Source organism: Perissodus microlepis, chromosome 18, assembly GCF_051167445.1.
Source record: "Perissodus microlepis isolate ML-2025 ecotype Zambia chromosome 18, ASM5116744v1, whole genome shotgun sequence".
Taxonomy (NCBI): Eukaryota; Metazoa; Chordata; class Actinopteri; order Cichliformes; family Cichlidae; genus Perissodus; species Perissodus microlepis.
The window spans coordinates 15,817,830-15,844,583 of NC_140478.1; the positions used below are offsets into that span (position 1 = coordinate 15,817,830).

Genomic DNA, 26,754 nt, shown 5'->3' on the forward strand with positions numbered 1-26,754 from the left:
CAGGTTAACAAGTTAAAAGAAAAATGAAATCACTTTGTAATTTGCGTTACTAAAATTAATATCTGAATAAACCTGTATATGCAAAATAGTGTGCCGTTAAAACGCTTGTTTGCAGAGCTTGGCAAGCTATTGCAAACAGCTTACTGAAAGAAAGGATGGCCTCAAACAACTCCAAGAAAAAAATAATAAATCCAATGAGTGGCCTAAGATGGTGGTTATGGTAAATGGACTGGTTTAGTTTTTTTTCCCAACTCCTCTTGAGCACTTTATACAATATGCCTCATTCACACCCGCCCATTCGAGCAGTTTTTATTCTAAGCTTAAGTGCCATCTCACATTGCACTCCAATGGATGCATGATACTTATTCTGGAATATTTGGCATGCAGACTGGAGCAGCCAGGGACTGAAACACCAACTTCTCAATTGTCGGATGACCACTGTTGTCTCCTAAGCAACAGTCACCCTGGTTATTTCTGATTATCTGTATTTACAAATTGTGTTAGTTTTTTCATTTTTATTAAAAGGAACAAAATGAAGAGTGTAAAGAGAAAACTGGGAGGGTGGAGCAAAATAGAAATTGTCAAAAATGACAAAAATATTTTTTGATTGATTGATTGATTGATTGAATCTTTATTTTGAACATGTTGAAAAAGTACAACAACATAGAATTAAACAGAGACAAACAAAGCAAAACAAAAGGAAAACGAGCAACCACAACTACAAATAACTTTCATGTTCAAAAAGGAGCAGGAAGAAGCATAAGCTTATTTAATCCCACCCCCTTTCCACTATCTAGTAATCAATAGACTGCAGAAATACCTCCTTGCAATTACATTATATGTCACATGTATTTTTTAAGAGAGCGAGAGAGAGACGAGCAACAAGCTGAATAACCTGTAACACAAAGCAAAAATATATGATATATGGAAGACTTGTTTTTTTCCTGGTGCCATTTGAGTAAAACGGATCTCTTGAAGGACCCAGCATGCCAGGTAAAGGACCTGGTGTACAACTGTACATGAGTAAGTCCTGTAAAGATAGTCCATTTTCTGCTTTGACTAAGTTGGAACAGCATAACAGAACATTGCTTTTTATCAGTGAAAAGCAAGCTTCACAGTTCAGGCTACATAAGCCCAGCATAGTGCAACAAAATAGTGACTTTCCAACATTACATATCCACCCGACCCCCCTTTGTTTGGTGGGTGGTTGCAGACAACGGGGACATTAATCAGTTAAATTTGAGCCCCCAACATCCAAATATCAAGTCTGCTTATTAATTCCAATCACCTTTGCACTAAATGCTCATAACATTTATGATTCTTGAGTTTGAATCTGTGGTGCTGATTGAGTTGAGCTGTTGAACAAAGAACTTCAAACCAAGAACTGGTGTTATTTAAAGCCTTTATTATATTTTCTTCAAACTATGACGAAAGGGAGGGATTGGGCATTAACTGAACTTGTTGATGGAAGTGTGGAAAATTGTGCGACTGAGCTTGAGGCAGCAGAGTGTCTGTGCTTCCGCTTTCCAAGTCTGGATTAGGATTGCTTGGATATTGAGGAACAAATTGAGGGAAAGGCACAACATATTGCGGGAGTACGGTGTCCGAGCTTCCAGTAGCAGCTGCCAAATCTGCATTAGGGTTGTTCGGATACTGTGGAAGAGGGACAAACTGAGGAAAGAGAGGATACTGGGAGAGGAAATGCACATTGGGTGGAAGCTGCAGTGAGTGGTGATAAGAGTCAGCATTAGCTGTGGTTTGAGTATCTGCTGGCACAGGTAATGGAAAGGGCCAAAGAAAAGGTGGACCAACTGGTTTGTAACCAGGTAAGAGAAACTCTGGGGGAACGAAGGATTCTGGCTTTGCAGTGGTGGTTGGGGCTGCTCTTGTGGCTGGAAGTGGGGGATAAAAGTAAGGATAGAGGGGGGGAAAGAGTGGAGGGTATTGCTGGAATGGGGGCATTTCTGACTGCTTAATGGGTTCTGCAGGATCCGATACGGCAACTGAAGGATATGGATAATGCATTTGTTGTGGAAAGAAAAAGGGTTGAGGAACATGGGCATACAATTGGTCTGGATTTTTGCTAGTGTAGGGCATCTGGGAGTTTGATGCGGGGTCCTGAGGGGTTTGAGAGGCAGTTGTCATAAGAGCTGGTGCTGCAGGTTTGGAACACCAAAGGGAGATTGGAATACCCTGCCACCGCATTGGAAGCACATAACTGCCACCCTTTAAAACAAGAAGGAATATCAGGACTTGCGTGTTACCAGTCAACAAGTCAAAGTTATTTACCCCCTTTTAAAAGAGCCATAATTGTTGGAGATCACAATATTAAGTGTTTATGTTTAGCCAAGAGACAGTTCCAAACCCACGACTAGCTAAGTAAAGCCTCGGCCATCTAAGGAAGATTTTGCATAATTTTAATTTACTTTTGATAATTAAAAAAATTATCCCAAGACTAGCCAATTTTAACAGCAGGGTGCCAATTATTCAAATATAGCATAAGACTTAATTTCAGTTAAAATTACCTCTTGAACCACACTGCAGCCATCATAGGGAACCATCATAACAAGTGACATTAAGTTCCTCTGCATGTTGTAGCCACAGTTGGGAGGGACCTGGCTCAGAGGTACTGGTGGTGCATTTGCTATGGGGGAAAAAAAGTTTACATGACGATGCAACCAAATGGACACTTTACAAAAAAAAAAGAAAGTGAGCCCTGCTTGCTTACCTTGGTCCACTGCTAGCTCTGACACTCCTCTTCCCACTACCCTGAACTTCATCCGATCCCCACCGCACAGCAGCAAAGGTACCATGCGCCTCCATGCTGCTTCTCTGGAACTGGCGTCATACGTTTGGCCTTTTGACCAGCCTGACGTGGGGAAAAAAAAAAAAAAAAAAAAAAAATATCCAAGAAGAGCAAGTCTTGCAGTTATGCACAGAGGCATAGAGCTTTTAAATAAAAATCTAAATGTAAGTACATCTCCAAATAAGCACGCTTTTCCTGCAGCCAGTGTCCTGACATAAACTGTGGACCTGAAGCCTACCTATAAAATCTGCTTGATAAGATTCCTCCACGGATGAGTTTGTAGAGGCTTTCCCATATTTAACCTCTGACCCAAGGCCTGATCCTTTCCCGACAGATTTTCCGAATACGACTTTCCCCTTTCGAGCACCTAACGCATCGGCCTCTTTGCGCCCTCCTCGCCTCTCTGTTTTCGTTAGTCGGTAACACTCTATTGCTTGCACTAAATGGCACATCAGAATAACAGCTACAGCACAACAAACGGAGGCACGTCTCCCTTTTTCTCTACGCATCGTTTAGCTGTGCGTGTCTCCTAGAAATGTTAAGAGCTGGAAGGCGAGACTTCGCCATGGCTATTTGTGCGGCAGCAAACAAGCCAGGTGCCGCCACAGCCAATCAGAAGCGGCTGCGGGGACATCAACGGATTCTCTAATTACCTGGCACTATATGCACCTGAGTAATGTCTGGTTAACATTTTATTCTTAACGGGCTTTGTGTGTGTGTGTGTGTGTGTGTGAGAGAGAGAGAGAGAGAGAGAGAGAGTTTAATTAAGACACACAGTAATAATTAATGAGGTAAACTAAGAAAAATAAAAGCACAACCGCTGTCCCATCTAAAAATAGTATTAATGTGGCATGTGTTCAGAGACCTCTGCTGCTCATAAATGGAAAGCGCAAAAACGATTTCGGTCACCGAAGCGAATTTGTTTTGTCAGCTGCAGTTTCCAAGCTGACCAATGAAAGCTGGGGATCAACCTCTTACGTGCTCAGAAAATATCAAGAATTCGAACTTCTACGATCGCACGGCAACCACCAAAGCTCCACCTGCCGGTGAAGCTGCAGAAAGGCTGTTAAATGAACCACTGAGGTGGGATTATTTTCTGCCTCCAAATCCTTTGTAAACACTAGATTACCATATTTACACATTACAATAATTGTGGAAAGGTTTTGGCTTTTTTTTTTTAAATCCGGAGTCTTACCATAGATTTTACTGTTTATTCGAAATTTATGTCAGAACGCTTATGAATGTTAGCATAACCAGTCAGACAGCAGCACAAATGAGGTCTGCTGTTATGTTTACACATTGCCATACAGCTATTTCATCTCCATGGTTACTAACAACACCGGCTAGTCTGAAGCATCGTTCAATACTTGACTACCACTGCGGCAAGTAGGTGGTGTTTTATTGTCGTGCTGTCTTCAGCATATCTTCATAGACTATGTATAGAGGTGTTTGTTTTCACCTGCTGTCAGCTTTATCTGTCTTTTTTCCCTCCTTAAATGATGACTGCTTTTATATATCTAAAACTATATTAGAAGTATTGTACTTGAGTGTGTATGTGTTAGGGATAAGTTTTGATTCCTGGTAGCACATGAGACTAGCTCATTGAGCTCAGGATGGATTGTTTTATCTTGGGATAAATACACTAAACACAGTCAAGACAAAAAGATGAAGTCCAGCTTTTCCTGCAAGTCTGTTCAAAGTACTTTTTTTTTTTTCAAACAAAATATCTCCTACATGTACATTGACTGGTCACTTTATTAGATTGGTGGACCTTCTTTTGGCTTCAAAACTGCCTTGACTCTTCTTGGCACAGAGACAACAAGGTGCTGGAATCATTCCTCGGATAATTTGGTCCATGTTGATATGATAGCATCACACAGTTGCTGCAGATTTGTCAGCTGAATCCCTGATTGCACCACATCCCAAAGGCCCTCTACTGGACTAAATCACCCTTTATAACCATTCTATTGTTCAGTTTGAACTTCAGCAGGTTATCTTGACCACATCCACATTGGCTGGTTAGATGTAAGCGGTTGAACAGGAATACCTAATGAAGTGGCCAGTGAGTGTATATTTATAAATACATACCAACACCGTTAACAGTTCTCTTATTCAGACTTCTGTGTTTCATTAAATGGCACTGCTACATTAGCTCGTGATCTACTCCATGTTCCAGACGACCATATAAGACCTTGGTTGGTTTCACATGGTCATATAATAATCTTGATATTATTATATGGATTAATATCTCACTCTTTCTAAAATCATTGAGTGTTTCCTTTCATTTGTCATTTTTTCTCTTTGTCTGGTAAGAGGATGCGATGCAATTGCCCAAAACCTGTCAGTGACCCACCCACCTATTGTATCAGAGCTGCGGGAGTTCTGAGGTACAATCGTGAGTCTGACAATCACAGGATGAATTTAACAACTTTTCCCCAAAGGGTAAAAAAAAATTTAAAGTCAAATATCTCCTTACTTTTTAAGGAAGGAAGCAAGGTGTTACAGATAATGTTACTCTAATAAAAATAATGTTATTCAGTCCCAGACAGAATACCCAGCACAATGTGAGTACTGTGGGGAAAAGGCTCATCCTCTACTGGATCTAACATGGGTACATAATCCTGAGGTGAGGCAGATTGTAAATGGTCAAGTCAAAATCCCTAAATTCACCTATTGTACTACATGACCTCCTTACCCCCTCCTCTGTGTCCATCACAGACCCACTTCTGTTGTGCTCAGCGGCAGCAGCTATGTCAAATGCTGGTGAAGCAGAGACTTTTGTTTGAGGAGAGATCTAACCTAACCTTTGGTAATCTAACTTCAAAAGACCATATGGAAATTCTGTACCACAAATCCAGAGAGAGTGAAACTTACCACAAGTTTATGAAAGGCTTTCTGAGAAAACCTAGGTACACATTTGCATGATTTTGCATGAAAATGCCTGTAAACAGAATGAAAGTAGGAACAGAAATATGACTCAAATAATGTGCAAAATTAATATGAGTAGTGCTTATTTTGTATTTTTTCATAGAATACAATCAAGAGAATCTACAATCTACGGTGGTTACCCAGTTAATCTGCTTGCAGGGAAGACCTGTGAGTAGTTAGCAACATTCACACTGGAAGCCTGAAACTTTTGCATACAGTCATAATAAACAGACAGACAGACAGACAGACAGGTAACTGCATCTTGATTTTATAAAGCTCTGTGAAACTAACGCAGTCTATTTTGCTATTGTTTAGCTTTCTCTGCACCAGGGGTCTTCAGGTTAAGACTCTCACATGCTCCAGGAAAGGGGACAACGTATTGCAGTAGCACAAGTGAAAAATGCTTAAAAATGGAAGAGGAGGAGGTGTTGCTCCCTTTTTATGATTGGAAACCAGTTCAGTTTGGCATATGTAATCATCAGGTAACATGCAAATGAATATTACTTCTATTTTTCATAACCCACAGAGCTTGTACAGAGCTTGTTTTTTCTTATTATATTGTAAATATATGACGTTTTATTCTTGCCAACGCAGATGTTTCATTTATGTTTGAATAGAGGCCTCAGACAGCTGCATTACACACTAACACAATGCCCCCATGTGGTCACACTGTGTCTACATAATACATTGAACCCAAAACCTTCACAAATGCAAGACTTTATTATTACGCTAAATAGTATTATTATTTATAAAGAGAAACTACTCAGTTTTAGTATCGTAAACTAGTAAAGCCAGGTAAAAAGGCCAAAAGACAATCAAAATGACCCTGCAGAGGCTGACGAGTGTAGACATTGAAAGAGAACTTGAATGTAGAGGTAAATTTGCAATAAAGCAACCCTCCCACTTCTTTCAAACTCCACACTATTAGGTTATAAGAATAATAATTGTTTTTTAAAAATAATTTTTCAAAAGTCCATGTTATTGTGTGCAAAATAGAATTTCTAGACATGATAATTCCTTCTTTTGAACTTTATCTGTATTCACAGGTGGGGTCTGGAGTTTTACAGAAATTTTATTCCAGTGGCATCACATTCCTTACCATGTTCCCTGATGGCTCTGCTCAGGTCTTGTATCCTCTCAGATTTGATCAGATTGATCATGAGACTTTGCGGAAGTGATTTAAAAATGCACAATTTAAACATTAAAGAAATCCAGTGAATTCCAGTTGAATTGAATATCCTCTATAGTCAGTGTTCCTGTCCTTACCAGCTTGGTTACAGTTATCCCTCTGGGCTCTTGGCTGTACTTATCGTGGTCACTGAACACAATGGAAGAGTTTGTATAGTGTATGATGACGTCAGTGCCCCTAATCAACAAATCAGAGCTATATTCCAGTCTGATGGCAGAGCGACATGCTATCACACCAATGGAAACATATGGTAGATAGCATTTTTTTAATATTTACCATTTATTAAATATTGCCTCTTTAAATTATATTATTAGCCCTATAGTTGTTGTTGTCATAGAGGTTGCTGTCAAAAAATGTTTTTGTCTATGGGGTGTAAATGTAATATTTAAAATTTGCACAGGTGAGCATAAATACATAATGGCAATGAGCTACAGTCCATTTATATGCATATATTTTTCTGTACTCGCATTGCAGGCTGTCCTTAAACATGTCTGGTGGCCGATGCTTAAACAATGCAGGCAACGTAACTTGTAAGTGGAGCTGGGGTACTCCCACGCCCCTGCAGCCCATCTTTCTGTCCCTCAACAAAACTGTTGGAGTTCGAGTCCTGGGGAACAAACAAGTGTTTGTTTCCTTCTTGGCAGGCAGGCAACAGGCTAAGTTCAGTGTGGGTACCTGCTGTGCTCAGGTAAGACTGAAGCACTGTGCAACTAGTCTGCACATTGTGAACTGGCTATTTTATATAATTAAACATATGACAAATAAAACATAACAAGGGTTAAAATGGGAAAAAAAAAGTTGGAAAATATGTTCATTTTGAATATGACACTGGAATAAGTCTAAAAGTTTGGATATGGGTATGCATTACTACCAGTTTTCTGTCTTTCTTTATGAAAGCAAATATATTTTAACATTTAACTACACAGAGGGTTTAAATGATTTGCAAAATGACTGTAACAAATGCTAAAGTGCTTCATTAACGTGAAAAATCTTTGATTAGGGTGAATACGGGCATACTTCAGGCTCATCGGTCTCTACAGACGAGCTGCTGGCATTGGCAGCCAAAATCAGGATCCACGCAGCAATTCAGCATCTTCACCAGTACCTGACGACGCCCTTACATCCCCAAAAACTTAAGACTACACCAGCCCATCACTTACAGGTTACTGCTCAAAGGCTCCTGAAAGTCAGTGATGATGTAATGATGAATGACAGTGACAAAGCCTTCATCCTCAAGTGCCTTCAGGATTGTTGATGTATATGTAATATTGGAACATGATGACAGTGACTGAAAAAAAAAAAAAAAAAAAGCAAAAAAACCCCCCAAACAAACAAACAATTTGCATGTCTCATTTTTTGACTTTAGTTAACAGAAAACTATATCACCTAAAGGAAAAAACAAAAAGTATTTCATGTACTAGCACCTGAGTGCCAGCATGTCGATATTTTAATATATAGAGATAATCCTTATAGCATGCTTGGCTGAATCAGTATTTTCTCATTTTTAAGGCCAGACTTACCTTTATTTTAAATTCAATTTAAATGGAGCCCGGTTTTACAAAGAGAATATCAAGTAAAGGTGTTATACAATTAACCCAATAAATGACTTTCATTACTCATTGTCTAAATAAAGTCATCTGTTGCACATTAACCACTTTATTTCTTTTAGGCTGGTCTTGTAGTTGTTTTTTTAATTTCTCCTCTCTTTTGCCTTGTAATATAAAATCAGTGTAGAGCTTCCCGAAGACTTAATAATCAGGTTGTTACTCCAGATATTTCATACCATTGCATAGTATACCCACAGTAAATTATAAGCCTGATGACAACAGATGCATTAGTATGTCAACTCAACACCACACCGCAGTTTCAGAGTTAAATAGTTAACAATATGTTTTATTAATCTTCTTAGTTTCCTCCAAGGTTTGTAAATATAAAAATTCAGAAATCATACCAACAGGTTCCCAATGTTATTTTCACAACAGTGATGACAGACTTTTAAGTGCTGCAAATTTCTACACGGTAAACTACTTGATAAACAAATTTCTACATATGGCTCAGTGGTACAAATGACACATTGTTTCTTTTTTTCCACAGAGATCAAATTATATTCAAATAGTTAAAGACTACAAGAACCAATGTAAACTCTCTCCTTATGGGCTCACTAATATCACCTGGATGAACTCTGTAGTAGTATGAATAGTACAAGAAAATGACAAAATGGCCAGCACTGTTGCCATGGATCCCACTCTGGCGTCAGGGGCGGGTCATCTCTAAGGGGCGCAGTGAAGAGTGATGGGGACATCCAGTCTGTGCTAGCAGTGTTCCTGCCTTCAGCGCAGACGTTCATAAACATCACCTCACAGCCCAGTGAGAAACCCACCTCAGACCTAGAAGGGCAGAGAAAGGAGCAGGCCAAATTAAAAAGCATAAACCTTCACTTTAGTAGAAGTGACTCAAAAACAAACAAAAACAAAAAGTCTTTGGCACACGACTGTACTTACATGGATGGGCTTTTAGCTTCAGCTAGGAATTGAACAGTAAGGTTATGAATGGTGGTGGTGCCTTGCGTTCATGTGAACGTTCATCTTCATTTCATTATCCAGGATTTGCACAAGCTGCTGCATGGAGGGCAGGTGACCTGACTCCAATTTGGACCACACTGGTACATCTATAAAAGAATATTTTCATTTTAATTTGTGGGCTAGATTTTGTTCCATCATCTCAAGTTTATGAATGTTATTGCAAGAAAAATGAAATAAAGTCAAATCCACTGGGCACCAAGTACGTGCTAGAATAACACTCACCATTTAATGTGATTTCAAACGCTCCTGTTGACATTAACTGGTTTTCAATCATGTTGCTGAGGAAGAACACCATCATGCAGGCATAAATCTGATGGAGAGGAAAGATTTATTTTATTTAAACAGAGTCTGCAAAGTTCAGTGAGCAGAAATTAGGACAAAAACCCCACAGGATAAAAGTGTAGTAACAGGTTAGCATGTAGCTGCTTTAAAATATGACGTTCATGCCATCCGTTAGTGTAGCGGTCCCCAACCTTTTTTGCGCCACGGACCAGTTTATGCCCGACAATATTTTCACGGACCGGCCTTTAAGGTGTCGCGGATAAATACAACAAAATAAAACTAGTACCGGTACCGAAAAAAAAAGAAGATTTATTTCACACACGTGAAAACACCCAGGAAAACCGAGTTAACGATAAAAACGATAACAAAATGACGCTGAAAACCGATAAAAATCCTGAAAACCATACATTTCACACCTGAGCCTCAACTCTCGTGGCCCGGTACCAAACGACTCACGGACCGGTACCGGTCCAAGGCCCGGGGACCGCTGCGTTAGTGCACTTCAGTAGTCACTCTCAGTGGAGTAACACTTGCCAATATGTTAACATTGTGAAGTATATGGCTATTTCTCAAAATAAATACATTTTAAATCCAAGTCACATATGGGCTCCTGCAGTTATGCCGTTAAGACTTTACTGCAGGTCTAAGTTTTGTTTTATTTGTTACCCGTCTGCAGTTCGCATGACAGAGACTGACAGTTGTGCATGCCTGTTTTTGACGCACACTCTTGAGCAGCTCTCCCCGTATTGGCTGATGAGATTACAGTGCAGTAGGATTACACAACAACAAATGACAGGGCCTGGCACAGTCATTAAAACCAGATTTCTGCTCTCAAGCCAGCTGATTTAGTGATAGCAGTCTAGATTCATGTTAAATATTATGCGAAAGGACTCCATGTATATACCGAAAGCAGCTTTAAAAGCAAACACATACTCAGCGGAAGAAAAACTTAAGATAGTTTTTGTTATAAACATATGTGGCTTAGAAGCAATTTTAAAAGAACAAATTCACTAGCAAAACCAGCCCAAACCAAAATGAATAAGTCTTTATTGTGTATTTAAAGGCAAGAGTTGCTGTTATGCGCTTGGGTTTCAATGGCACAAAAATAGTTTTTAATCTTTTTCAGCCTTCTGTTAAAATGCAAGAACGACCATTATTGCAGGAAGGCTTTTGGGATTTGCCAGGTCTCTAACCCTGGGGATAACAAATCCAAGCCAAACAATACTTAACAAAACAACCAGAAGCCACCAAATGAAGAGCTAATGAAATCCTGCGGGTTTTAGTTTTACTTGGCAGCCTGTAAGTAAACGGAAACTACAGGGAGTGCAGAATTATTAGGCAAATGAGTATTTTGTCCACATCATCCTCTTCATGCATGTTGTCTTACTCCAAGCTGTATAGGCTCGAAAGCCTACTACCAATTAAGCATATTAGGTGATGTGCATCGCTGTAATGAGAAGGGGTGTGGTCTAATGACATCAACACCCTATATCGGGTGTGCATAATTATTAGGCAACTTCCTTTCCTTTGGCAAAATGGGTCAAAAGAAGGACTTGACAGGCTCAGAAAAGTCAAAAATAGTGAGATATCTTGCAGAGGGATGCAGCAGTCTCAAAATTGCAAAGCTTCTGAAGCGTGATCATCGAACAATCAGGCGTTTCATTCAAAATAGTCAACAGGGTCGCAAGAAGCGTGTGGAAAAACCAAGGCGCAAAATAACTGCCCATGAACTGAGAAAAGTCAAGCGTGCAGCTGCCAAGATGCCACTTGCCACCAGTTTGGCCATATTTCAGAGCTGCAACATCACTGGAGTGCCCAAAAGCACAAGGTGTGCAATACTCAGAGACATGGCCAAGGTAAGAAAGGCTGAAAAACGACCACCACTGAACAAGACACACAAGCTGAAACGTCAAGACTGGGCCAAGAAATATCTCAAGACTGGTTTTTCTAAGGTTTGATGGACTGATGTAATGAGAGTGAGTCTTGATGGGCCAGATGGATGGGCCCGTGGCTGGATTGGTAAAGGGCAGAGAGCTCCAGTCCGACTCAGACGCCAGCAAGGTGGAGGTGGAGTACTGGTTTGGGCTGGTATCATCAAAGATGAGCTTGTGGGGCCTTTTCGGGTTGAGGATGGAGTCAAGCTCAACTCCCAGTCCTACTGCCAGTTTCTGGAAGACACCTTCTTCAAGCAGTGGTACAGGAAGAAGTCTGCATCCTTCAAGAAAAACATGATTTTCATGCAGGACAATGCTCCATCACACGCGTCCAAGTACTCCACAGCGTGGCTGGCAAGAAAGGGTATAAAAGAAGAAAAACTAATGACATGGCCTCCTTGTTCACCTGATCTGAACCCCATTGAGAACCTGTGGTCCATCATCAAATGTGAGATTTACAAGGAGGGAAAACAGTACACCTCTCTGAACAGTGTCTGGGAGGCTGTGGTTGCTGCTGCACGCAATGTTGATGGTGAACAGATCAAAACACTGACAGAATCCATGGATGGCAGGCTTTTGAGTGTCCTTGCAAAGAAAGGTGGCTATATTGGTCGCTGATTTGTTTTTGTTTTGTTTTTGAATGTCAGGAATGTATATTTGTGAATGTGGAGATGTTATATTGGTTTCACTGGTAAAAATAAATGATTGAAATGGGTATATATTTGTTTTTTGTTAAGTTGCCTAATAATTATGCACAGTAATAGTCACCTGCACACACAGATATCCCCCTAAAATAGCTAAAACTAAAAACAAACTAAAAACTACTTCCAAAAACATTCAGCTTTGATATTAATGAGTTTTTTGGGTTCATTGAGAACACAGTTGTTGTTCAATAATAAAATTATTCCTCAAAAATACAACTTGCCTAATAATTCTGCACTCCCTGTAGAGCCCACCTTTCTTCATTTCTACATGCTACCCACGCCTGTGCTATCTGCAATAACTTGCCAAAACAATGTGCAGCTCCATCTACTGAAAAGCCAGAGTCTGCCGTCTAACACGCTGTTACACATAAAAACACTACAGTAAAAACGCTCCCATAAGGACACAGTTTTGATTCCAGGAAACCTTACCTTATTTCCTTGGCCCCATTCCCACATTCCGGGGGCTTGCATACCAAAGAGAGCGAACGGGTCCCTGCCGATGATAATCAGCCCAATCACCAGCAGTTTGAAAACAGACAGGAAGGAAGCAACGTGTCTGTGGAAACAAAACAAAAATATGTGTAGATATGGATTTGAATACAGCTCTTATACGTGATAGCATAAAGCAGACAGAGCTTGTTACTGAAGTAAAATCTCTCCAAAATCTTTAGTTTTACATTGTGAGACATTGAAAACAATGGTTAAAGAATCTGAGGGGGCTTGATACCATCTCCATTTCTTTTGCACAGCTTTTCTCGTGTGTATTCATTAGAAGCCCAGAAAAATACCTAAGAGTCTCAGTAACACCACACCTTAACTACAACACCTGGGACTGCTACACAAATACATCTCACATGTAATACAAATACAATCCAATTCTCCAGGCAATGATTCCTCAAAATGCCACAGACTAATTATTCAGAAACCAAGTTATAGTCCATCTAAAAGGGTAAACACAAAGAAACAGTTCCATAGCAACTAGAATACAATGAGAAAGATTTCATGTGTTATTTATAAGTTCTCTTTTGGACTTTATTATCATAAGTCACAGTGCTGATCGTTGTACAGATGGACTTGTTGGTTTAGCTAAATACCTAATGTTCTGATGCAAGTCTTGATGCATGCTCAATCATCCAGGTAAGTAAATCCGAAAAAGTTGATTCTGTTCATCTGGATGTAGTTTTTTCAGTGGGAGAAACATTTCATCATCACCCATCCAAGTGACTTCTTCAGTCTCAGCTGACTGCAGGTTTCCCCAACCTTATAAACAGTGCATTGCATTATAACTAAAACCAGCCCACTGATTGAATAATGGGCTGTTAGGTCAGTTCCTTGATCATTAATATGCTGGTTTTAGTTATTATGCATTTACGCATGTCATAGTGCCTGGTACCAGGTACTTTTTTTAGTAAATACGTGGCCAGGGGTCTAAGCGATCCGAGCAGGTACTAAAATGTGACATCATCAGACTGCATGCCACCGATTGGCTGGTCAGTAGCATCACTTATCTCGTTCACAAAAATCAAAATCTGGAAATGAGAGAAACGGCTACAAAAACAACGCCGTGTTTCCAGAGTCTAGCGTTCACATCGTGGGATGCTCGGACGTGGTGCTATGACTAGGGATGGGTATTGAGAAGATTTTCACGATTCCGATTCCATTTTCGATTCTGTTTAACGATTCGATTCTCTTATCGATTCTTTTTAAAAAAGGAGAACACTAAGGTCGAATAGCTTAGAACTTTTTATATCTTCTCTTTGAACAAGATAGAAATTTAGGAGTAACATGGCCTTACAAACCCAACAGTGACATCTTAAGAGATCCAGCCTACGGCTCTTCCATGGGGTGTCACAGGGTCCCCAGGAAAAAAAAAAAAAAAAAAAATTGTAAATGTAAAATAATAAAATAAATATTCTTCTGTAGCAATAACAAAGTATAACATAAATTATTCTGTAGCACTTACACAAGAATATCCAGTAATGTTCCTGCCTACAATTAAACACATTCACTTACCATCTGCTGTGGCAAATGGGTGCAAGCCTTTTACCACAAACTTAAGTCACTGCTCTGTGACATTCGTCTATCCTGGCCTGAAAGGAGATGCTAACGGTAGACTGCAGCGAGAACTGCCAACATCTGAGCCAGCCAGACTGTCTGTCTGTCTCTCTCATCATGGTCACCTAAATGCACAGTAATGGCAGGTTTTGTAATAAGGCAGATCGCGCTAACATAATATGCACTGTTAGTTGATTATTTACCTGCCGCATTAACGGGAGAGGACGTACAAACTTTACCGCTGCTGCTGGGTCCGGAGCGGAATTAAAAACACGACATTCATTTAAGGTTATCGCGTGTTTTGTGAGCTTTTGCATATTCGTAGTGTTTCCTCCCTTAAATGAAATGTCTACGTTGCAAGTATTGCAAGTTGCCCTGTTGTCATCCGTTCTCGTAAAGTATAATCAAACTTTTGAGCGTTTGAGCCGCCATGTTTCCTGCCAGGTAAATGACGCTCCGCAATGTGGTGACGTCATTCGGGGCGACTGGAATCGATAAGGGAATCATTTGCAAAAATGGCAAACAATTCCAAGGAATTGAACAAGAACCGGTTTTCGATACCCATCCCTAGCTATGACGACAGTCACGTGTGTTAGGTAGCACTGCTTTGTAATGGAAAACCAGTTAATCCAAGTCGAGGTGTGGTAATCCATGGCAAGTAGGTACTAATGGAAAAGGGGCTTAGGTACCAAAGTACTTGGTACTACAACCTAATGGAAAGTCCTTGAAAATGAGTTGAGCCATGGCGAGCTAATCTTAGTAGGTACGAGTGGAAAAGGGCTATAAGAAATATGGGAAGTGGTGGATTTGGTCATTTGGAACAGATTTTTCATTACCCTCCCAAGTTAAGGCTACATTACTATTAACTAATACCTAATTGACCATTACGTATGTCATATAATCCTACACCATAATAAAGCTATACATTTTTAAAAACTGAAGGAAAAAAAATGCATGTCCCCACCTACCCATTTACATTTCAGAAGATTTGTGACTTCATTTATGTTGTTTCTTTCTTTTGTTTATTTTATCATTTTTTAAATCTTTATAGTTTTTAAACTTCTATTTCTGTAGCTTTTTGACCTGTTATATCTTGTGAAACAAATTTATCTGTAATGCTGACCCTGCATTAACTTAAAATGTGACAAATAAAACTAAAACACTAAAATAGTATGACATTCCACTTAATTTACATTTAAATACTTTAGCTGAAACCATCACATCCATGTCTGTACTGTATACACCAAGGAACGTATGCAACTTCAGCCCCATGGCCTGAAAATTTAAGCAATTAAGGAATGCATCACAGTTGTTTGGATTACCTGCAGAGAGTACCCATTTAACATCTTTAAAACTTGGGAATGCAAAATGAAGTAAACTGGAGTAAAATTAGCCCAGTTCATCTAACAATTTGTCTATTGCTGACATTTCGATTTGATTTGTAGACATTTTCTTCATTGGAGTGATTTTAGGACACTGGATCAAAACATCTTTAAAAAGGACAGCAGTTTAAGCAGTGTCTACCAAAACTACCAGACACCAATCCATGGCCAGATATGTTCGTGCTTGAGAATTTCACTTCCTTAGACAAATCACGGCTAATCTCAGGGAGCTTTCAGGCCACTTTAATAAGGCTCGGCGTAATCCACTTGTAACAAGGCAGGCAATCTTTCGCTCTCGCTTACCGATACATGGGAACAGGAAGATAGTTCTCCCCTTCAATGCGGATGTCTGGGTACCGCTGGTACAAGGCCTGCGTGTACTCCTCAAACACCCGCTTATATCCTCAGGAAATGCTGTGGGGGAAAACAAGGACACTGCTAGAAAGCCGAGCACAGTCTAAAGTCAAAACAGGACAGGCTAACAAAGGTTACGTTGATGATTTTTCACGAAGATTTGAATTTTAAACTTCTCTGTTGATCATTTACTCAAAAGTTTTATATTTGACTTGGCAGCAGCGCGTTATCATACATGAAAGCTGCATGTTCACCTTTGTGGGCTGTGTTTGCTTTAGTGACTAGCTTATTTACATTGCAAACGTGGCCTTAAAAAATAATTTCCTCGTACACAAACGTCAAACAAAGTGAGAGTTTTCAGGTTAGCACACCGCCTCCTGGTCAGGTTAATATTTAGAGTAGTTAGTGGACTAATTTGCCTAAAATCTCCAAGTCTATCAGCGAAAACAATATGTTGAATTTACCAAGAATAACTGCAGACCAGAGGGAACATTTTACTATAATCTGGAAAAAAATCCTGTCGTCGTAGCGTAACAATGATAACACATTAGCATGACCTACACACAGTAGACGGTTTATTAGAGGTTTAACAGCGGAAGTGGAAGCCATGTTTTCCACCAAATGTTTACGAAAAAAAGTGCCAAAAATTATCGACTTCCAGAAAATGATTTCAGTAGAGCTTTTGACAGCTGTTTATTTATTCAGTTTGAACAACCCGCAGCGTTGTTATTTCCTAACAAACATCCGGTAAATTAACCTCCTATCGGCGAGCGTTTATTTTAGGCCTGCGACGCTGTTAGCCGGGGGCTAGAGTGCAATGACTCGCCAGTTTTTTGGCTCATTTGCTTACCAGATTTGAAACCTGAGAAGAGGTCCAGTGGCAAACTGCATCTTCATTTTCTTTATGCCGCTGCTGTCACCAGCCGTGGCACAGCACAGGGAAAACACCCCCAAAACCAGGAGCGAGAACCGTATCCACTTCATGGCTATCCTCTTCGACGGTCTCTTCCTTAACCCGTCGTACACAGGCAGGTTAATCTGTACATTTCGCTTCTGGTTGGTCCCTCCTTTTCCTCTTCATCCAATCGCAGGTTTTAACTAGTACTGGTTTCATCTTTAGCACCACCTACCGCTCTGGCAGTTCAACTGATAGACAGAGCCTTTGGGCTAATAAAATATAACAACATGGATCACCTCATCTTAACCTCCTAAGACCCGAACTCTTCTACGGCATGCATTTTTAATTTCTCTTTGATATTTGGGCATATTGGGGCCCAATGAACGTAAAACCAAAGAATTACCACATTTTCTTTACCTTATTTTTGTTTTTAAGAAAAATAAGAGCCACATATGAGGATATTCGTTTAAAATTTTGATAGAACAGTAGCAGTATATAACCTTGTAAGTGGATATCAGGCCCCTGTAAAGCAAAATTGAGTATTTTGGTCTAAATAACCCAAAATGTGATGTCCACATATGTGGATGCCAGGTCCTAGGAGGTTAAAGATGGGATATTTCCTTAGTGGGTGTTTTGATAATAGTGTTGCAGCTGATCGGATACCTACTAAGGCCACAGCACATGATCAACACTTACACTGGCAAAATTCATGGAGTCATTGTGCACCATCATTCCCCCTTTTGAGATCAAAGTCTCATTATAGGATAGGGGCCATCAAAATGTTATATTGATTTTAAGTTAGCCTTCCCTCACAGGGGCCAAGTCAAATAATAGAAGCAAAATATTCTATAGCAGCTATTTGCTGTTAAAAACAAAACAAAAACAAAACAAACAAACAAAAAAAAAAAACCCAAAACAAACAGAAACCATCAACTTAGTCATTCAATTATTTATACAGAGCCACATCTGACCAAGAATAAATCAATTCTGTTGAAATTTCAAATTTGAATCACAGCTTTGAAAGAGGTGAACTATGTTCACCTATGATGCAGAAAAGAAATCATACTGCATTCTTAGTGGTGGTATAATTTATTTAATGAGGTGCACAGACAACTTCAATGACCACTTCCATCAAGAATGAGCCCTCCAAAACTTGTCTCGATTTTTTAATGTACATGTATCCAATTCTGCACTAAAAATGAGCTGTCTGCCTAAAATATATAAAATCACATATTTAATGAATAGTGTTCAAAAACATTTTATTGAATACACAGAAGTTACTACAATGAAACAAATATAGTAAGAACAAACACAATTTTCTAATAAAACAGCTCGTTATTCAGAAGAGAAGGTTTTCTACTTGATTTAGTGATTCAGCCTCGCTGATCGCTCCTGATCCACAGCAGACTGCAAAGCCATCACTGTCTCTGTGGATGAAACAAATGAATGTAAAGCACACCAAAGTAAATCCTTTCTTCTTAATCCTTTGTCAGGCTATACATTTAATTTTGACAAAACAAGATGACTGTTTGGCATCTATGCATTTGTTTTTTTTGTTTTGTTTTTTTTAAATGCACTTAAAAAAATTAAAGAAAACAAAACAAAACATGAACTTGGCCGATGTAACCCACTGTCTCGTTTTTAAATCCTCAAGACAAGCCATTTTCTCCATCACCATCTTGGTCTTTTAAAAATCAGATATCATGAAAAGGGCAGATTGGACCGTCAAACTGCATGCTCATTGGCCAACTACTTGAAACAATCCTCCATTTCTGACCATTACTTAATAGTTTTTCCTCCCAATCTCACCCTGAAAATAATGACTAAATACAGCAGGAAAGTGTTTAGAGAGGTCACATTTGGAAACGGTTTTTCTTTCTATAGTAACAAAATTCTTTTTACAAGCCCTAGGTATTGCCCCCTGGTGGCCATTAAAAAGAATAGAATTTTAAGACAGAGTCTACACCTTTATTTAAAACAAAAAACAAACAAAAGAAAAAAGGCTGGAGCTGTGTTAGAAGGGGTAAAGTTTTGTGTAATGAGCAAGAAGATTTAGTACATTACATTAACAAAACAAATCAAGCAATATTTTGGTTGGTACAAACCCAATAACTTTTTGGAATGATCAACCAGATTGGGGAGTCCTTCCTCGATGTTGTATGAGATTTGGCCCATTTCTTGTACGAGGTCACCTGCCCTCTGAGTAAAAAAAAAAAAAAAAAAAAAAAAAAATAGGCGAAATTACTAATTTAAAAAAATAAAATGACATTGTAACTTGAATCCTGGAAAAAACATACAAAGTTAGGAAAACTCTACCTTGAGCTCTGAATAAACTTTCTCCTCCAGCTCAGCCACCTGAGATATGGCATCATACACACCGGTATCCAAAACTGATTCCTACATCACAAAAAGAGTGACAAGTTAAATCTGAGAAACTTCCACACAGGTTATAACTGGATTCATGCTGTGCAAGCTTACCTCTTCTGAGGAGCTATTCATTGGCTCCTGTGTCTTAGGTGCTTCACTGGCTTTGGAATTGCCATTAAGTTCCTTCACTCTGCAGAAAATGTTTCAAGCTTCATCATACAATAAGGCGACTGAGAATTCCCATTAGAAAAAAAAAACAAAAAAACAAAAAGCCCACAGATTCAGAGCTTCATATGCTAAATACATACCTGTCAGCATAGCGCAATGTGTTCATTGTATATTCACATGAGGTCATACCTGGAGACACCATAGCAATCTGTGAAACAAAGAAAAAAATTTATTTGATGTGGATTTCAAAATATCCAATGCTGAGAGGAAGTCAAATTTGGTGTGGTAACATACCATGCAGGTCCTGGACTTCTCTCCAATGAAAGAATCCCTGAGGACTTTGGTCAAAGTGCTCATTCGGAATGGAATGTGATCACTGTTCTTTCCCAGTGAACGGATACACTCCTACAGGATACAAGAGAGGAAACACCAGCGTTTTGAGTTGCAGTGCATACATATTTAATGGAGAGAAAACAGTACTTCTGCCTTTTAATCAGCCATCACTTACCTTGAGAGCCAGAAGGCTACGATTGATCTCGGCAGTTTCAACTAAAGTACTCCGGTCATTGCTGCTGACATCTGTACCACGCTCATTGCCAGCCAAATCGACCAGTGAAAACTTGCCGTGCAGCGTGGTAGCACGGTCATTGCGCCGAAGAACAATTTGAAGGATTGCATGAGAGCGGGATGAGTTGGCATTGGCTGAGGTTTGGCCCGACGTTCTGGAAAAGACAGTGAGATTCTAAGTTAGAGTTTGCCTACCTACACTAATGGGTAATTAATAGGTTTTTGTGCTCTTTCAGCCACAAAGAAAAATGCACAAGGAAACATCAAACACATTCTTGATACTAAACTACCTGCATGAACTGCCAATCTGTATCATCTTGATGACCTCCTCTGCTGAGGTCACATAGACCTCTTCGAGGCCGACCACCTGAACCTGTTGTCGTTCATCTTCCAAAACACGCAGCTTGGCCTTCTTATGCAGCAGGTCATACACCTAAATAAAAATAAATAAATAAAGGTCTAGTTTGTTATATGGATTAATTGAACACGTGGATTCAATAGATATCTTCTGAGTGAAGGGTGTTCCCTTCACGTTTTCCTACCTTGCCATTGTAAATCTCAAAGAAGCTGACGTAGGCAGAGAGATCCAAATTAGCATACCTCCTGTGGTGGAGGTAGGTGAAAACATCCTGGGCTAGAAGTGAATAGACTCAAATTATGACAAAGTCTGTTTTTTGTACAAAATCCAGTTGTTTCATTTAAGGTCCTACCTGCTAATGCGTAGATGCCTTTAGCACTGTTCTGCTGCTTCCCTGTGAAATCACCTCCCATTGTCTTAAAAACAAATAAAGACTTTGAATAAATTCCACATTTGCAAAATTGTGCTTCAACCCCCCCCAAAAAAAACCCCAAACAACAACAACAACAACAACAAACAAACAAAAAAACCCCTCAAAGTCTTAGATCAAGTGGAGACTTACATGAGTCTTACCACTTCCTGTCTGGCCATAGGCAAAACATGTTGCCATACCACCTTCAAAAATGGACTGGACTAAAGGTTTAGCTGTGAACCTAAAGGAAAATCAGAATTTTAGTCATCATGACATTAACAGGAAAATTACAGCATGTATAAAAGTATACATCGAGTCTCCATTGTACTGGTCAATGTCCCAGTTGAAAAAGCTAAGTTAGAAAATGTACAATCAGAGCCACTGTTGGCTTAATTAAAGGAAAAATGAGGTAGTTACTTGTAGACAAGTTCATTGGTGGCGGTCTCATCAAAGGAGTAGTCAAAGTGGAAGACTTGATTGTCCAAGTACTTGGTGAGGTCCACCTTGTGTTTTGGCTCATGGACCAGTAACGCACCTTTCCCAGGTACAGACACCACATCAATCTCCTTTTTATTAATCTCTACAATACACAAGAGTATTGGAGTTAGTGTATAAACATGGCAACTGTTTTCTCTCCCTTAATTACTCCTTTATATTCAGATGATAGAATAGAGAATCTACAAATTATTCCTGACCTACCCTGCTTGTTAAAGGGCCGCTTGCGAACGCACACACAAATCCTTTGGGGCTCAATCTTAAAAAAGCCAAGAGATGTGCAGAGAAATGACTGTGCTACAGTTTGCAAAGCTACAATAAAACTTTCTGGATGGAACATTGTAAGTCCATGTTCAAACCTACCGTTTCAGTAGTTGATAAGGGTGTGATTTCCAAAGTCGCTCTGAAATCCTGAATCATCTCAAAGAACTTCTGGTTGGGCCGGGAACCTTCCAGAAACTATAAAGACAAGCAAACGAAAGGTACTGTAACAAAATGAGGAGTAGTTTTGATCATGTTTAAAACAATTTACATTAAAAAAAAAGAAAAGAAAAAAGAATAATGGTTGAAGAAATCTTTCACCTTTCCCCTCTTGGTTTGCATATCTGGGGGCTTTATAACACAAGAGAGCCTTTTATTGCCTTTGTTCAACTCCACGGGAGCCACAGATTTCCTTCTGCCTGAAATGTGAAAAAACAAACAAACAATATACACACTGAATATACACACACACTGAAATAAATAAATAAATGAGATGTTAACACCTAATACCAATAAAATGGGTTACATACCTCTAACTGTGGATGGAAGAGGCATTTTCTCAGGTTCATCATTTTGCTTTATGGCCTCAGGAACAAAAGGCTGCAAAGTCGCTGGTTGTGTATCATTCCTTTTACGCTGCTGATTCGGAATTACTAGATGACAAAAAACAAATATATTTCAGATTTAACAGAAGGAAAAGACCAAAATATTTCTTCATACATTTAAAGTACTCAGAAACTTACTCAAATACATTTTAACAGGTACATGATATGACTTTGTACCCTGCAGATGACCAAATGCATATGGCATGGTCACCAACAACAACACGTTGTTAAATGAAACAGATGTGGCTCTCATTAGACCACGTTATGCATTTTAACAAATCTTTTTGTTTTCTGTTTTTAAATGAATAAATAAATCACAACCAACCAGAGTTTTTGAGGACTGATGATGGGGGGAGATCGGGATGTATGGTTTCTGGGTTAGCTGAAAAGGATTCTGTAGCTGAGACTGGTCCTTGAACAGAACCTGGGGCCTGAAACATACACGTCTGCCGAGCCTGGGACCGAGTAGCAACTGAAAGTGACACAAAACCAAGTCAAACTGCTGAAATATGAGTTTATGCAATTCAGACTGATTATTACCAGCATTATTGATCTGGATTAAGACAGCCACTACTGGTAAAATGGAGGAGAAAAAGGAAAAAAAAAAAAAAAAAGCAAAGCTGTACGAGGCTGTCTGGCAAAACACAAGTGACACCAAGAGTAAATTCACCACTTATTTTTCTAAAAACAGAACAACCAAATTAGACATCCACAGTGGTAGAAAAGTGTGTTTTAAGCGAATAACAAAGATATGAAACACTAATGTGCTGGTCATTAAAATGGTTCTAAGTCCTAAAAAAAGGACTTAGAGGCCACTGTACATGCACTGTTTATTCTCCAATGAACGGATCAACCAGTGATAACAATCAGCGGTCCTTTTTATAGCACAATCTTATTTCTCAACAGGCAGAATTTAAGGACGAAGAGACAAAAAACAAACAAACAAACAAACAAACAAAAAAACACATTGCTGCATATGCATATACAATCACCCAATACCTAAGTGTGTTGATTTGCATCCCTTGTGCGCTATCATTAATCTAATGTACATCTAAAATCTGGGAGCAGAGTTCAGCTCTTGCAGGACTGTCACTCCTCGCCCTTGCACCCATAACCAAAACAGGACAGATTTGCTTTAACAAAAAACATGCACGCCGTGCCGACCTGACTCTTCAGTTCTGGTGACTGCTGTAGTAGAAGCTTTTGGAAGGAAAGAAGCCATTAGGCAAGAGTACTTAACATTTACACCTGACACACACAGAGACTCAATATTTACATACAGGAGGCAGGTGCAGGAATCCTAGAGGAGCGCAGTCGACCCTCGTATTTCTACAGAATAAAAACAGAAAGAAAACTGTATAATGCTCAGTCCAGTCAGCCACTTAACTCCCTCATAAGAAGCACCGTGTACTTATGTGTAATATAAGTTATTAGAACATCATTCTGCATGTAGTTACATCAAACAGTATAAAAGCGGGGGGAGAATTTTAAATCCAGATGATGTACTATGAGGTGCAAAATAAATTTTTTTTAAAAAAAATTATTTATCACTTATAAAACAAAAATGCTCAATTTGAATTAATCCACTGTCTTAAGGTCATCAACGTGTGGAGTAGAGCATTGCTTCAGGTTTGCTCATGGGAAGTCTTCATTTACAACTACAGTTGTGTTCCTTTTGGATTACACCTCATACAGCATAAGGCTTCTACTGAACATTCAAATTCAACTCACATGCATCCTTACCTGAAATAAGGGTCAACTTAATGTCACAGGAGAGGCTACACAAGGAAGCAGGATCATCTAACCTTGCTGTCATCTGGTGACTGACAGCAAGGTTAATGTAATAAATTATGAGAAAAAACAATGTAGGCTAGCACTCACCTTTTCTGGAACATGAGTCGGTGGGTCAGGAGTTGAGCTTGTGATTGAATTTATAGGGTCCAAAACCTCTGGATTGAGTATACATAACTCACTTAGATCAATCTAAAACACAGAAGAAGAAGCAGACTCAGCATATAGGATATTTTAATGTATACTTGGTTGATATCACCTCAGTTACGACATTACTGACCCCCTTTCCACGGCACATGTTCCTCTCATGCCACTCAACCATAACTGTGGACTTGTCAACGGATTTCACCGTGGCCGAATGGACTCGACCTAGTTCACGTACATAAAAAAGCATGCCTGAGTTAACTTACCGCACACGGGAAGTACAAAAACACATAATACGAACGGATTTAATGCAACATGAGCTCACCATCACTGCGGCTGATCTGGACAGAGAGTCCAACGAGAAGTCGGGACAGGCTGTTCTCCATGATAGCGCCTTCTTAAAAAGCTGAAAATAATGAAGGTAACGTTAGCGTATTAAGTATCCAACTCATTCTCTACCAGTTGTGCTGTCGTCGCTGTGAAAATATGTCGCCTTTTCATGGAAACGTAAAGTTTGATAAAAAACCAAACCGTCAGTCGTTTCCATTTGTTTATTTTTAGTTTCTTTCAAGATAAAAATCACACTTACCTTTTACCCGTACCAAACTCAACAGCGCCCAGAATTTAAACTGGCGTTATTTCCGAGTATTTAAGAATCTGATTGGTCTTCGTCATTTCATAGAGTCCAGCGTTCTTCTTCTACGGATTTATAGGTGGTATTTAATTTGATGTTACACTGCCACTCATCGGACAAGTTAGGAAGAACCGCTACAGTTGTGCAAATGGAAGAACTTCGATACACTAATTCAACCAGACCAGCTCGGTAAGATGTTGCTGACTTTAATGAAATGTTGTGTTTTATCCACGCAAGCAAACAAAAGCAGAAAAGCAGGCTAGTAACATTTATTTTAACAGACAAGTGCTTTACAAGAAATACACATCATACAGTACGGGATTTTTATATATATATATATATATATATATATATATATATATATATATATATATATATATATTATCCTGAACTCAACTAAATTTTATTTTCTAAACCTTAACTGAAACTGAAAATAAACATGATATAAAATCATTATACAACCAGCAATGGTTTAGCAAGAAATTTCTGCATGATATGTGCATCTGTCTCACATATCAGTTGTAGCCCTTTGATTTACAACATTGTTTTGGTTCATTTTTCCCCCCGGGCATTTCTTACACACAGCTCTCAGTTAATCAGGCTGAGATCTGGACTTTGACTGGGTCATTGCAACACATTTGTTCTTTTCTTTTTCTGCCATTCTCATGTAGATTTGGTGCTGTGCTTGGGATCATTGTCCTGCTCTATGCTGTAATTTTGGCAAACCTTTAGCTTTCATTGCTTCACATTTGACTCTAGAATACAGAGGAGGTCGTGATCAACTCAGTGACTGCAACATGCCCAAGTCCTGTGGCTGCAAACCAAGCCTTACTCATCACCGCCTCCATCACTGTGCATTGCAATTGTTGTGAGATGTTTGTCCTGCTATGCTGTGTTTGGTTTTCAGTGTGCATTATGACCAAAAATCACCATTTTGGTCTTTTCTGTCCAACAGACATTGTTCCACAACTCTTGTGGTTTGTTGAGATGCAACTTTGGAAACCTAAGTCGTGTTGCTGTGTTCTTTTTAGAGAGAATAGACTTTCCCTTTTCAAATCTTCCAGACAAGCCTTACTTGTTCAGTATTTTTCTAATCGCATCCTAACAGAGGCCTGTAAAGTCTGAGATGTAGCTTTTGGATTTTTTGCAGTTTCTGTGAGCATTGCATGACCTTGACCTTGGGATGAATTTCCTGAGATGTCCGCTCTTGGGAAGATTGTAACATTGTGTTAACACACACCTGAATGCTCCAGACCAGCAAACTACCAAAACTCCTATTTTCATAGTTTGGTCACACTTGCAGATGCTTAATTAACGACACATGCATTTGATTAGCAGCACCTGGCTGTTACTTACCCTCATAATTCCTTTGGAAAGAGTAGGAGTGTAGTTAGTTTTGACAGGACTGTATCTACTTATTTGGTAGAAAGTCCAGACTACTCCCACTCGCTTCAAATGTAACCTGATAGCAGTGCAGCCTAGAGTTTAACTCACTACAGATCACTATGAGATGTGACATTAAAAATAATGACAGAAAACAGACCGATGCATTTCTCAGAATTCACATTTGCCACATTATGGAGTAATTCGACTTTCAGCAATACAACATTGCACTATGACACAGTGATTTTGTTATCTTAACATGAACAGGCTAACAACTGAGCTACTGTAGAACCACAGAACACATGTTTACATGTAGATCACATAAAACACTGTTCTGTGCAAAATTTTATTTTAAATTTTGAAATACTTTTTAGATCATAGGAATGTTACCAATGAAACCTAAACAACAAATTTAGAGACATTACAAGTACAAACTGTAGTTCTGTTTTCCATAG

At 39.2% G+C, this 26,754-nt stretch overlaps 4 protein-coding genes across 5 annotated transcripts; 1 reads left to right on the plus strand and 3 right to left on the minus strand.

The window, feature by feature from the left end:
* Positions 1 to 590: 590 nt before the first annotated feature.
* Positions 591 to 3,392, minus strand: LOC146367594 (uncharacterized). The gene is made up of 4 exons (XM_084911268.1): positions 3,045 to 3,392; positions 2,729 to 2,869; positions 2,526 to 2,644; positions 591 to 2,226 (listed from the first exon to the last, which is right to left on the minus strand). Exons 1-4 carry the CDS (start codon positions 3,313 to 3,315, stop codon positions 1,423 to 1,425), a joined length of 1,335 nt encoding a protein of 444 aa, XP_084767394.1. The 5' UTR covers positions 3,316 to 3,392; the 3' UTR covers positions 591 to 1,422.
* Positions 3,393 to 3,870: 478 nt separating this feature from the next.
* LOC146367595 (glutamate-rich protein 6) lies at positions 3,871 to 8,240 on the plus strand. The gene is made up of 10 exons (XM_084912921.1): positions 3,871 to 4,192; positions 5,122 to 5,248; positions 5,346 to 5,432; positions 5,525 to 5,715; positions 5,838 to 5,902; positions 6,050 to 6,216; positions 6,781 to 6,863; positions 7,015 to 7,173; positions 7,398 to 7,611; positions 7,924 to 8,240. Exons 1-10 carry the CDS (start codon positions 4,044 to 4,046, stop codon positions 8,176 to 8,178), a joined length of 1,497 nt encoding a protein of 498 aa, XP_084769047.1. The 5' UTR covers positions 3,871 to 4,043; the 3' UTR covers positions 8,179 to 8,240.
* A 547-nt stretch (positions 8,241 to 8,787) lies between these two features.
* Positions 8,788 to 17,260, minus strand: selenot1a (selenoprotein T, 1a). The gene is made up of 6 exons (XM_084912923.1): positions 17,067 to 17,260; positions 16,166 to 16,276; positions 12,855 to 12,981; positions 9,728 to 9,815; positions 9,425 to 9,591; positions 8,788 to 9,310 (listed from the first exon to the last, which is right to left on the minus strand). Exons 1-5 carry the CDS (start codon positions 17,198 to 17,200, stop codon positions 9,467 to 9,469), a joined length of 585 nt encoding a protein of 194 aa, XP_084769049.1. The 5' UTR covers positions 17,201 to 17,260; the 3' UTR covers positions 8,788 to 9,310; positions 9,425 to 9,466.
* Positions 17,261 to 18,356: 1,096 nt separating this feature from the next.
* On the minus strand, positions 18,357 to 24,957 carry kif2c (kinesin family member 2C). 2 transcript variants are annotated; one of them, XM_084913470.1, is made up of 23 exons: positions 24,872 to 24,957; positions 24,608 to 24,688; positions 24,419 to 24,507; positions 24,229 to 24,330; positions 23,628 to 23,676; positions 23,512 to 23,547; positions 22,673 to 22,819; positions 22,273 to 22,395; positions 22,064 to 22,161; positions 21,845 to 21,940; positions 21,686 to 21,740; positions 21,404 to 21,566; positions 21,137 to 21,227; positions 20,927 to 20,990; positions 20,759 to 20,850; positions 20,507 to 20,649; positions 20,158 to 20,371; positions 19,944 to 20,054; positions 19,790 to 19,857; positions 19,593 to 19,671; positions 19,431 to 19,511; positions 19,220 to 19,313; positions 18,357 to 18,541 (listed from the first exon to the last, which is right to left on the minus strand). In XM_084913470.1, the coding sequence occupies exons 2-23, from the start codon at positions 24,666 to 24,668 to the stop codon at positions 18,480 to 18,482; spliced, it is 2,118 nt and encodes a 705-aa protein (XP_084769596.1). In that variant the 5' UTR covers positions 24,669 to 24,688; positions 24,872 to 24,957; the 3' UTR covers positions 18,357 to 18,479. The 2 variants fall into 2 exon arrangements, with proteins under 2 accessions (XP_084769596.1, XP_084769597.1); XM_084913471.1 differs by lacking the exon at positions 23,512 to 23,547.
* Positions 24,958 to 26,754: the final 1,797 nt, after the last annotated feature.

What these genes read in the sequence shown, in the direction of transcription:
- LOC146367594 (XM_084911268.1), bottom strand. Translation starts at nt 3,315, where the DNA reads ATGCGTAGAGAAAAAGGGAGACGTGCCTCCGTTTGTTGTGCTGTAGCT. An exon ending in AGAGCTAGCAGTGGACCAAG is followed by an intron (nt 2,645 to 2,728) that starts GTAAGCAAGCAG and finishes TTTCCCCCATAG; the next exon opens with CAAATGCACCACCAGTACCT. An exon ending in GCTGCAGTGTGGTTCAAGAG is followed by an intron (nt 2,227 to 2,525) that starts GTAATTTTAACT and finishes CTTGTTTTAAAG; the next exon opens with GGTGGCAGTTATGTGCTTCC.
- LOC146367595 (XM_084912921.1), top strand. Translation starts at nt 4,044, where the DNA reads ATGAATGTTAGCATAACCAGTCAGACAGCAGCACAAATGAGGTCTGCT. An exon ending in GATGGCTCTGCTCAGGTCTT is followed by an intron (nt 6,864 to 7,014) that starts GTATCCTCTCAG and finishes GCTTGGTTACAG; the next exon opens with TTATCCCTCTGGGCTCTTGG. An exon ending in CACACCAATGGAAACATATG is followed by an intron (nt 7,174 to 7,397) that starts GTAGATAGCATT and finishes CTCGCATTGCAG; the next exon opens with GCTGTCCTTAAACATGTCTG.
- kif2c (XM_084913470.1), bottom strand. Translation starts at nt 24,668, where the DNA reads ATGGAGAACAGCCTGTCCCGACTTCTCGTTGGACTCTCTGTCCAGATC. An exon ending in AGAAGTCCAGGACCTGCATG is followed by an intron (nt 19,858 to 19,943) that starts GTATGTTACCAC and finishes TTTGTTTCACAG; the next exon opens with ATTGCTATGGTGTCTCCAGG. An exon ending in AAGTTTATTCAGAGCTCAAG is followed by an intron (nt 19,314 to 19,430) that starts GTAGAGTTTTCC and finishes TTTTTTACTCAG; the next exon opens with AGGGCAGGTGACCTCGTACA.